The sequence below is a fragment of the Phoca vitulina genome, unplaced genomic scaffold (assembly GCF_004348235.1).
Source record: "Phoca vitulina isolate PV1807 unplaced genomic scaffold, GSC_HSeal_1.0 scaffold16, whole genome shotgun sequence".
Taxonomy (NCBI): domain Eukaryota; kingdom Metazoa; phylum Chordata; class Mammalia; order Carnivora; family Phocidae; genus Phoca; species Phoca vitulina.
The window spans coordinates 10,509,240-10,521,296 of NW_022589719.1; the positions used below are offsets into that span (position 1 = coordinate 10,509,240).

Below are 12,057 nucleotides of genomic sequence, written 5' to 3' on the forward strand. Positions count from 1 at the left end.
CCCAACTGCCTCAGTTGGTCTGACAGAGGTGACATCTTGAGAATCCACACCATGGCTAAAATCCCAGCATTCTTTCCCAGGTTCGAAACTTCTAGGACTGAAAAGGCAGGACCTAATGGATCCAGTGGTTGACTGAACCTTCTATCGACCCTTAAACAAGCACAGGAATACAGCAGACAAGGATCCATAGCACATCCAATTCAGAATCACCGTTTTACTTGCCATATAAATATAATTTCTTGTCTTCTTTCTTCCTCCCTCCCCCGACCCAGTCACACCATGGGCGTAAGCACGTCCTCTCCCCTCGTATATTTCTATTTGCACATACGGTGCGGGGTGACAGCCTGCTGATAGCGGTTTCATATTACAAACGCACAGAATGAGAAAATACTGTAGCTGGGAGCAGGCCCCCACCGCGCAGCCTTGTTACACAGTCCGACCATTTACTTTCATCGGCATTTACCTGAGTGGTGGTCTTTGTTGATCTTCTTTGCAGTTGCTTATAGCCAAGCAGCCCCGAACCATGCCATTTAGGCAGAATTTTAGTTTATTGCATTGAGAACAAACAAAACGGCGGCTCTTATCTGCTTACCTAGCCTTAGGAGGCGTTGAGATGTGCTCAGAGCCAAGAGGGAACTGGAGCCATGGGTTTAACAAAAACAACTGAGGATCACCAATGGGTCCAAATTCCATTTAATTGAGGACATTTGCATCTGATTTGTGCTGACCTACAATAACACAGATCTGTGGGTTTTGATCACTCTCTTCCAAGTGATGCCAGAAAAACAAAACAAAACAAAACAAAGACAAACAGCTGCCTTGGTGAATCACAAATCTCAATGACACTCAGCACACCTGGGCTATTATTAAAGATTAGCTCATAAACACAGCAATAACCACTAGCCACAATTTCTAGGTGATTCTCTTGCAAAGAGAACAAATTTATCTTTCCCTTTTTGTTGTTTTTTGCTTTGCTTCCTTAATCCACACACACACACACAATTAGTTATTATGAACAATCAAGAAAGAAATGGAAATTCAGGATTATTACTCTACAAAACCACCTTTGCATTTTGAATCATTACTAATGTGTCCTGTTTTGCAAAACTGGCATAAGTACCTAGATAAATGCTTCTTATTTAATCTCAAAATGTCCGTCAAACTTTCGGGCATGTTACTTTTAGTCAGCTGGCTTAGAAACATGCAGCTTCACCCCCACACTTCGTCAGGCAACAAAAGCTAGAGGTGGGGCAGAAACATCCAGAAAAGTCCTCCTGAGGAAATCACAAATGCTGGCACACTACTGTTGATTAACATCTGGATCACCTTAAGGGTGTTTGTGAACCAGCAGGAAATAAATTTCTGGAGAAAACCATGGACTTGAGGATGGTTGTTTTAGTATTTAATAATAAATGGTTTCCAGTTGATAGGAAAACATTGAAATGTGACTTATGTATACGCAGCTGATTCAAATTTGATAAACATGTCCCCAAAGGAAATTACTGGGTTTATTAAAAGCCTAGGGAGGCTGAACAGAATTGCAATAGTCTTATTCAATAGTCCTTGCTGAGGTGGAGTAACCGCTCCCCCGTCCACCTTGTAGCCAACCAAGGAGGAAGGTCAATAATAAGGAAAGAGCAGGGCTGTCTTTGGTCTGAGTTATAAGTGGGTATGAACTGCCGAGATACCCCGTGCAAGTAAGTGTCGCTGCCTTGCTGGAAAAATGTGATGTGTTGATGACTGTTATATTACATCTAAAATCCCATTTACTAGTAATAGAAAAGTTCAGTTAAGAGTTTTGCCTTATGTCTCCTGGTGCTTGATAGAGCGTTGTGTGATATTGCCAATTTTCGCTTCAGGCGTATTCACATGCAACAGTGAAGACTTCACAAGAATTTGCACATTTGATCCAGGGTGAAATTATGCCATTTTCATAGCAAATCAACTTTTCTTTGGCAGCAAAATGATAGGTACTTTTGCACCTAGGAAATGCCTTTGTTTTCAAGGAATTTTGAAAAAATAAAAAAATAAAAAGTTCTTTGTCTATGGGGATTGTGATCCAGTCATTCTAAGCAGAGGCCCAGCAGGTAAGAATCCTGTTGTCCTGCTTTCTGACCTGAAGCATGTTTCTTAATCTTTCTTATTTTGCCTTTCTTGTTAAAAAAAAGAAAAGGAAAAATGGGGGTCACATGCAATCTTTCTCTCCTATGTGTCACAAGGCTGTTCTGGGATGCCTTCACATCTCTAACATTGTACAACAGTGTCGCAAAAGGGCAAATTGCTGTGGATGTAACATGTGAAATTTCACCTCAATGTGCTCTCCTTTTAGTGGTGTTGGAAGCAGCAGGAATTTATTCATGCAGCCCTACTGATTTGTAGACTGGGAGTAAATACTAGGCCTTTTGCAGCGATTACCAAGAGCCCCCCCCTCAGTAGACATGATCTACTGCATCACATTAAAGTGGTGGATTGAGGAGTGAGCCAGCTGAGCCATTCTGTGCACACCTAGCCAGGTTGCAGTTTATATGCAGGCAGAGCTGTGAGTGACTTTCAGAGGAAGAAAGAGAAGAACAGTTCTCTCGAAATTTTCGACCAGGATGGGAAACCAAACTCTGCTTTGTCACGCTATTTAAAACAACAACAACAAAAGATTCTTTCTTCATTGCAGGAAGAAATTAACAGATAAGTATTTCTCTTCTCTTCCTGTACTGTTGCTTTCTAAGATTGCTAAGGATTTCCTTTGATTCCTTATGTGACTTTTCTTTTTAACAGTGCATAGATCCTTTCTCTAAGTGTTGTTTTGAGGACACAGTCTATGACTCTTGCTTACTGAGCTTAGTCTGAAATTACCCAGCTTCACCTTCGTGAACAACATGTTCTGTAGCCGTGCCCCGTAAAGAGTTCTGCATTGCTATTACAGGCCAAACTGAAGGGAAAGTGGGGAAGGGAAGATTGATTCACGTGGTATTCAGTGGTCACCAGCCATCTCGTTTTTATTCAGTAAATACAGGATTTTAACATGACGGTTTGGAAAATATGGTGGCTAACCAGAAAAATGTCATTTTGGGTCAAATTTAGTGTTAGGTGGTCAGTCTATTTTATTACCAATTACATATATATATATATCTATATATACACACACACACACACACACTACTTGACCCCACTAAATTACATATATAAATACATACAATGTATTTATAATAAACAAATATAAATTACACGTGTGTATATGGGTATGTGGGGGTGTGTATATATATATATGTGTATATATATATAAATATAAAATATTACTTGACTGCACTAAATTATTTTTCAATAATAATAGTAGTTTCCTCATTTTTTTTGGAAGAAAGTACATCTGAGATAGTTATTTTACTGACATTATTTTGTCTAGTTTTGTTGTCTTTCCAAGAACATATTTGAGGCATCAAATGCCATTCTATGTAAAAATGTGGAGGGTAATAACTTTTTTGAAAGAACCATGGGAGACTATGGACTCTGAGAAACAAACTGAGGGTTCTGGAGGGGAGGGGAGTGGGGGGATGGGTTAGCCTGGTGATGGGTATTAAAGAGGGCACGTATTGCATGGAGCACTGGGTGTTATACACAAACAATGAATCATGGAACACTACATCAAAAACTAATGATGTAATGTATGGTGATTAACATAACATAATAAAATAAAATTAAAAATTAAAAAAATTTTAAAAAAGGATACTATACAAAATTAAAAAGGATGAATAATTGTCATATGATCGCAAGCATGTGAGTGTACACATATAGGTTACCCTATGTGCAAAATACAGCACAAAATGCGATGGCTCTCATAGAAATTAACTGTGTAGATGTACCGGAAATTGCAGCTTGTCAGGTTGTGACGCCACGATGGTTGTGGCTTCGGGGCCCTGCTGCCTTCGGATTCTGGCATAATTTGCTCTGACCTCCATCAGTTGCTTTAACTCTGTTAAAAAGATTATTTTGAGAGACACGTCAATGTATTTATAGAAAGTAATTAAAAGTCCAAGACGATGAAAGCCCGAAGATCCCTCAGAAACCCTTGACTCCCACGCTGGACTCTCTCATTACACACTTGACTTGCTTATCACATCAGATATGTGTTAACATTCTTTGGATTTCTACAGAATGGCAGTTCTGGAGAGGGCTTCCTTCCAGGCTTGGTACAAAGCCTGAATTGGAGGCTAACCTGGGAGTGGTCTCGAAATTGAACCCAGTGAAAAGACGGGAAACACAGCAGTGAGAACAGTGTTCCAATTCGATGACAAATGGCATAAAGCACTCTTTTAATTTTGTTGGGGGTTTGTGTGAAAGAAACCATTCTAACAGCATCTGATTTGTTTTGCCAAAACAAATCCATTTTTCAAAAACACAGTGTGATTCTTTGATGACTAAACTTTCACAGGCTAAATGTTTGTATACTATAGTGCATAAAATAATTTATTATAGAGTGGTTAGTTTTGAAACTCCCAGGCTGCCTTATTTTCTACCACATAGTTAAGCCAGTAGGTCACAGCAAAATTTCAAGTGGAAGATTACTTAAGTGTCCCTTCATAAATAAATGAATACGTGTGTGTGTGTGCTAGTAGCATTTCTCTCTTCTTTTTTTAAAACATTCTGAATATTTAGATTTCTACTTAATGATTATTTCTAACTTAATTATTTCAAGAAAAACAATAAATGTCAACTCATATAGTAAAATAAATTTCTGAAGAACAACTTAATTAAAGTCTTCTATCAGTCAGATTTCCTAGAATACATATCACCCATGGAAAAGAACTTAGACAATTGGGGAAAACCACTAACCTTTTCACCATGAAGGTAACATGGGAACCTACTTCCAGAGGAAAAGTATCAACTTTCACATCATAGTAATCCATGTGGTCACAGAACTGAAGATGTAAAAATAAATGTTTGTCTACACAGCCTTGTCCTTTGACCACAAAGCTAACATGGAGGAAAATGGTAGGGAAAGTAACATTTGCATTTCCTATTTTCTCCCTCTCCTTCATTTTTTCTTGGTAACAAGCTTGCTTCTGGCAAGGGGGCCTACATTTCTCTCTGTGTTTTGGATATCCTTTTGGCCAGTTGCCTGAAGCATACTTAGCTTTATCTATCAGAAAGGCCCAATAAACACAATGAGGCCAGGAAGGTAGGGGCCAGGCAACAGAAGACCATCCCAAGAGTATAAAAGATTAAGCATAAACAATGAAGAAACTGGAAAAGTACCTCCTACTGCACCATTTGTTTGTTTACTATTCAATTGTACTATAATATTTCAAGTGTATTCATATACCTAATTAGATTGAAAACTCTTTTGGGGAAGGAAGCTTGGCTTATATTTCTTTTATAGGGCTATGTAGTTTGGCAACACAGAAAATTGTCAACTAATACTCACTAATGATAAGAACGCCATCATTGGTGTGTTCTTCTAAGTACCCACATAATGAGGGTCACCAAGAGCTGGGGTGAGGGGTAATGGTGAATGATGGGGACAACAGCCTACAGAGAATACAAAGATTAGAGTCTCTTCCTTGATGTAGGATGGCACTGGAAGCATGTTTGTGGCATCCCTCACAGCAGTGCTAGGCATCCCAATAAATCCTTGTCTTCCTACATTTCAGTCTTTATTCCTAAGCTTTTGTCGTGGGCTAAATGTAAAGATATGATTGCAGCTGTTTTAAAAGGTTCTGGTTTCTGTACCTTACCTATAACATAGTAATAACAGTTTTATGGTGATTTTTAAAAAGAAATAATCTAATATTAGTTCTTTTAGGGATCCCAGGTGATTCACTCCCTGATCTTTTGATTTCCTTTAAAGTGGTATCATGTTCTTCAGAATTCCTGAAAATTATACCTACCCCCAGAAAGGGGCTTTAAATTCCTCAGGCAAACAGGATAAAGAACAAGAATTGGTTTAATAACAAATATATGTTCTTTTCCATTTCTATCATTTCTAAAAGAAAATTAGCAAAGAATAGATAACATAATAAAATGAGCATATACATTCTTATTATTAAAAAAAGAAATCTGCAGGGGCACCTGGGTGGCTTGGTCAGTTAAGTGTCTGACTTTGGCTCAGGTCACGATTTCAGAGTCCTGGGATCAAGCCCCCCTTCAGGCTCCCCACTCAGCTTGGACTCTACTGTCCCTCTCCCTCTGCCCCTCCTCCCTCTGCTCATGCTCTCTCTCTCTCTCTTTCAAATAAATAAATAAATAAATAAATAAATAAATAAATAAAATCTTTTTTAAAAAATCTGCAAACTGTATAGTTGCTATTAATAAACCATTAAGTTTTAAATAACTTGAAAGTAGGAAGTCAACAGAGCCTTCTTTCCTCAGGGTTCATGTTAAGGGAATACCTTCAAATGAGGCCATTTAGAATTTCTGCAAATAAGCCCCTTGGATAAGGCTCAAGACTAACAGAACTTGGAATTCTTGAGTGCAAACAATGTCAACAGTGAGTTTCCAGCACAGAAGTATATAAATTTAATTTTAGTAACATGGAGTAGAAAAGTGTGGAAGAAGATAATTATTAAAAAACATCATGATGGGAAATAAAATTTAGAAAGCAAGCTCCGAGAAACAAACTGAGGGTTTTAGAGGGGAGTGGGGTGGAGGGATGGGTTAATCCGATGATGGGTATTAAGGAGGGCACATACTGCATGGAGCACTGGGTGTTATACAAAAACAATGAATCATGGATCACTACATCAAAAACTAATGATGTACTGTATGCTGACTAACATAACATAATAAAATTAAATTAAATTTAAAAAAAGAAAAAAATTAAAAACAAGAGACTGAATGTTTTAATTCTTCAAAAACTGGATGGAAAAGAGACTGTCCCCCATACCTTTTTGGGTTATAAAGCCATGTCCTGTGGACACGCAGATGACCATGTCTCGCTCTATGTCGTCCCACGAGTGAATTGGTTCTCCATTGGGGGTGTACAGTGTTCTGGCTGGGCGGGCCAATTTAAGACGTGAGGAGCAGTCATCCAGCAGCTGAAATACAAAGGGACTGATGTATTGGAATGTGAAATGTCACAACAATAATTAAGTCTTAAAGAATCAACTCCTTTAAGAGAACTATTATCCCAGGTTGAATATTTATTTTACTTGTGATTTTTAGAAAGAGGTATAGAAGGAGTGGGAAGAAGAGCATATAGAAGTTCCCCAAAGCGCTTTAACATGAGGAAATTTAGTGCTCTTAGTGGATTTTTCCTTGTAGTTATATTTCCATGTGGAAGAAGGCTTCTTGCTGTTTAAAAAAAAAAAAAAAAAAAAAAGCCTAAATATGAAAGACCCTGGCTTGAGAATCTAGACTTGTCAGAATAGCAGAAAATAATTTTTTTTCAACAAGCAAGGAACCCGAAGGACAAAAGCACTGACCCAGAGGTGGGGAGACCTGGGCCTCCGGCCTCTGTCCGACTTCAGACTAGTCAGGCAACTTCTCTATGAGAAGAGTCTCTTCAACTATAAAATCAAAGTTTTGATCTAAGACCTCTTTGATTCTATGATTGGGAAGTCTTTTTTTTTTTTTTCTTTTTAACTTGGAAAATTTAAAAACTATCTGTAAGAGCCTTATTCAGTTTCTCTCAATTTTCCTTGAAATATTCATAAAAATACATATACAGATACAAAGTGTGAATGGTATTAGAAAGATTAGTCAACACGTTGCCAAACCCCTAAGGGCAGTTCCATGAAAAAAAAAAAAAGACTTTAAGACAGAATAATAAACGCAAGGAGGAGGAAAAGTTGAGGTTTCTACACACTTGCCTGTATGACTTTTTCCTCCCATATATGCCAAATGCCTGTTCCTCCAAAAGGCAGGAGCCAGGTCCACACGAGCCCCAAAGATAAATCTATTTAAGGGTTACAATTCACGACAATGCGGCCTGGCAGGGGGCAGAACTGGGCACATTAATGACACCTTGCATATGGAAAATGAATCAATAATGTGAACAAGACAAGACAGTGATGAGACAATGCAATCAGAGAGTACAGATTTCACCCACTACTTTGGGCAAGGGATGAGTAAATTGAATTGAATAAGGCTTGACATTACCCAAGAATACATTCCGTTCTATAGATCTTCAGAGAAGAGCAGTAGGAGAGTGATCTCAAATGCAGCCCCAGCCGTCCTGCTGGGTAAGAGCCGGTCAGCAGCAGTCTGACTCCATACTGTGCGTATGAACCAGCCCGGGGACTTCAGATCCAGTAGAGGATCCTGACAGCTCCCAAGTCAAAATTTAGGGCAACAAAAGAGAACTAATCTATCCTGTCTTCTGTCAAAAGATCTCTCCTTGTATAAGGGGTATAGATAAAAAATTAACAACAGCAACAATATGAGGCTTGTGAAAGTATTCTACAACATAAAAAGCTGTATGTTTTACACTATACTCAAGGTGAAGAGTTAGAAAAAGATTTACAGCAGGAATACATTTTAGAGAATAGCTGTATTGGGTTTTCCCAAAATTCAATAAAATATGACTTCTGTAAACACACACACACACACACACAGAAATGAGATGACAGCAGTTTAAAGGAAAGAAGTATCACTGAGGTATGGGCAGACATGATGACGATGACAGTGATGATGATGATGATGGCAACAATAACAGCAGTTAACATTAATTGACACATTTCTATGGGATAGAAACTTTTCTAGAAGTTTCCAAGGACAATCTGATTTCATTTCCTGGAAAGAATTATTATCTTCATTTTATTGATGACAAAACTGGAGAACAGAGATTAAATATCTTAACCCAGGTCACACAGCTAGTAAGAGAAGGAACAGGGTTTCAAACTGGGATGAATAGAGAGCTAAATGAAAAGAGGAGAGAAGGTAAGGAAATAAAAGACTCAATAGTAGAATTAAAATCTGTCTTGAAAGCAGAAAAAGAGCAGACTGAATATTGTAGAAAATCAAATCATTATTAGGAAGGACTAAGTTGAGAAAATCTCATAGGATATAGAGAAAGCAGAAGACATAAATTTTATGAGAGAAAAGTTAAACATCTGGAATGTCAAGACATCAGATATTAAACCTATACATTATTGGTGTTACTGGAGAGGAATTCAGAATAAATTAAACTTAAGCAACTATCAAGAAAGAAAAAATTGAAGGAAACTTTCCTGTCCCAAACAAAGACCCATGTCTTCAGACCAAATAGGCTAACTCAGGACAAGGCAAAGTTAATGAAAAAAATGATTAACACTTAAATATAATTGAGTTGAAAAGTATGAATTTCAGACACAGTGGAAAATTCAGTTTTATTTAGACCTGTTTTCTGCAAAAATGAATGCCAAAGAAAATGGAATAAAATATGAAGTTTTTAGGAGAAAAGGTTTTAACATAAGAATTCTGTATCCAGCTGAATTATTACTTTTGGTTACAGGGAACAAAAGATATCCTCATGCATACAAAAGCTCAGAAAACATATCACCCACATACATTTCAGATTATTAAGGAATGAATGAAATTCCTTCACTACGGGAAAGTCATAATATGAAATGACTAATTGTAAGCAGTGAGACCACTAGAACATGATATAACTGCTACAAAAAAATGGCTAGAAAATAAATGAATTAAAAATTTTAAAGTCTTCATAGAAAAAAAAATAAAGTAAAAATGCAAAGCATGATCAGAAAGGGACATGGGCAAGGAAAAGAAAACCAAAGCATTCCAACTTTCTAGTTATTCATGAGGTCAAAAGATGCTGTTTTTTGTTTTCCTTTGTTAAGAACATTTTTTTAATGATTATAACCAATGCAATAAAACCTAAAGTCAGAATAAGAGAAATAGTTCATCTAAAAGAATAAACAAAATCATCATGTGAACTTAATATGATTTTATTCTTAGAAAATTTATGTGAATCAAATAAAATATTAATAACAAGAGAAAAATGTTTAATAAAGTGTCCAAGCACAAAATAAATCATAAAACATTGATGGCTTTTTTTGTTCACAAAAATAGGCATTTAGAAAATAAAATCGGGGGAAATCCATTCTAACAGCAAAACCAATTAGGAATGACAATTACTTTAAAATGTGAGATGTGGGGCTCCTGAGTGGCTCAGTTGGTTAAGGGTCTGACTCTTGATTTTGACTCAGGTCATGATCTCAGGGTCATGAGGTCAAGCCCCACATGGAGCTCCCCACTCAGCGCAGAGTCTGCTTGAGATTCCCTCTCTCCCTCTCCTTCTGCCTCTGCCCTACTCACCTCCCATGCACTCTCTCTCTCTCTGTTTCTCTCTCTCTAAAATAAGTAAATAAATTTTTTAAAAATTACAAACTTTCAGTGAAGGACAAAAAAAGGCATATACATGTATACACACACACACACACACACACACACATATAAAAAATGATGCCACAGAATTCAATCTGGCTGTGAAGATCGAATATCATAAAAGGTGTTGAGTTTTATGAAATTAATAGCCTAATACAATTACAGTCAAAACCCCTGCAGGATGATTTTCAGGTGTTGAAATGTAATTCCAAAATTCATCTATAAGCATCAACATGCAAGGATATTCAAGTAAAATTTGAAAACAAAGTACAATAGGCAATTTCTATCAGATATTAAAATATAATATAAAGCTATAATAATTCAAGAAGTATTAGATACATTAGATTGTTTAAGAGCAGAAGCTAATTGAAAATTTAGTATGTTATAACGTTTGTATTCCAACTCAGCTGGGATTAGTCAGTAAGTAGGGCTGAGATAATAATTTTAAGCCAACAAGTAAAGCAGAGAAGTAGCTTCACTCAAATTTTACACTAGAAGAGAGTTTCACACAGTTTAAAAAGTAAAAGAGAAAAACAAAATTATAAAAAATTTGAAGAAAATCTGATGAATCTTTTTATGATCTCAGGATAGTAAAAGACTATCAGAACATTTAAGAGCAAAGAACAAACTTTTAAAATATATTAATTTCTGTACATTAAAAAAAAAACCATAGACACAATGGCAAATTGGAAATTTGTTACAATAAATCTGATAGAGTTACATGTAATAGGGCTGATTGCTTTAAAAAAGGAAACTTCATATCAGTGTGAAAAATACGTCCAATAGAAAAATAGCAAAAGAATTTAACAGGAAATTCACAGATGACTAATAAATGATCAATCAAGTCAAATCAAATCAAATCAAAATAACTTATACAAGCAATTAAAGACATATAAACGAAAGCATGGATATAACATTCCCTCCTGTCAAAGCTGCAAATACATGTTTCTAAATGACTGCATTTAGCATTGTTAACACCTCATGTATACAACAGGTAGGTAGAAACTCTCATTCACTATTGGCAACAGCTACCAAAATTCTCAAGCATGTTTACATAATTTGACGGAGCAATCCTTCTAAGAATTTATTTGGGGGAAATAATCAGAAAATTAAATGCATTTATATGTATATTATATTTTATATATATTATATTATATATCATATGATTTTATATATATCCATTGGAACATGCTTTATGACAGCAAAAAATTAGAAACAGCCAAAATGGAAAACAATAGAAAACTGAATGAATAAATAATAATCTGTCCATTTGATAGAAGATTACCATGCCATTAAAAATAATTCTTTTCTTAAAGAATATTAAGTATATGGGGGAAAAGTTACAATAATAACGCAGGTTGCAAAATTATATATACCATGGGATCTGCTATGATCACAATGGCAGAAATAATTTATAATTATATAGCAACCATAGAAACATATCTACTAAAATTATAACTGGTTATTTATGGATGATAGAACTTTCATTTCCTTCTTTGCCCTTTTTTCTTTTTCTAATTTTAATTCAGTGACTACATGTTTTTATATAATTCGAAAGAAGAAAAATGTTATTCAAATAATCAAAAACTTCATAGAGATTACAATTGATTCACATGGTTTTTCTTTGTGATTTTTCTAAATTTTCCATAACAATAGTCACTGTCCTAGTCTGCTCAAGCTGCCAAAATAAATATCATAGACTGGGCAGCCTGAACAACAGAAATTTATTTCTCACAGTTCTGG

The 12,057-nt window shown here is 36.1% G+C and overlaps 1 protein-coding gene across 1 annotated transcript in view; it reads right to left on the reverse strand.

Moving 5' to 3' along the window:
- Nucleotides 1-3,836: 3,836 nt before the first annotated feature.
- Nucleotides 3,837-12,057, reverse strand: part of DCDC1 (doublecortin domain containing 1) — a 465,966-nt gene continuing 457,745 nt past the window's right edge. Inside the window, exons 37-38 of the mRNA XM_032415097.1 lie at nucleotides 6,875-7,025; nucleotides 3,837-3,964 (exon numbers count right to left, since the gene is read on the reverse strand). Coding sequence (XP_032270988.1) covers nucleotides 3,837-3,964; nucleotides 6,875-7,025 — 279 coding nt within the window. The remainder of the gene's footprint in view (nucleotides 3,965-6,874; nucleotides 7,026-12,057) is intronic.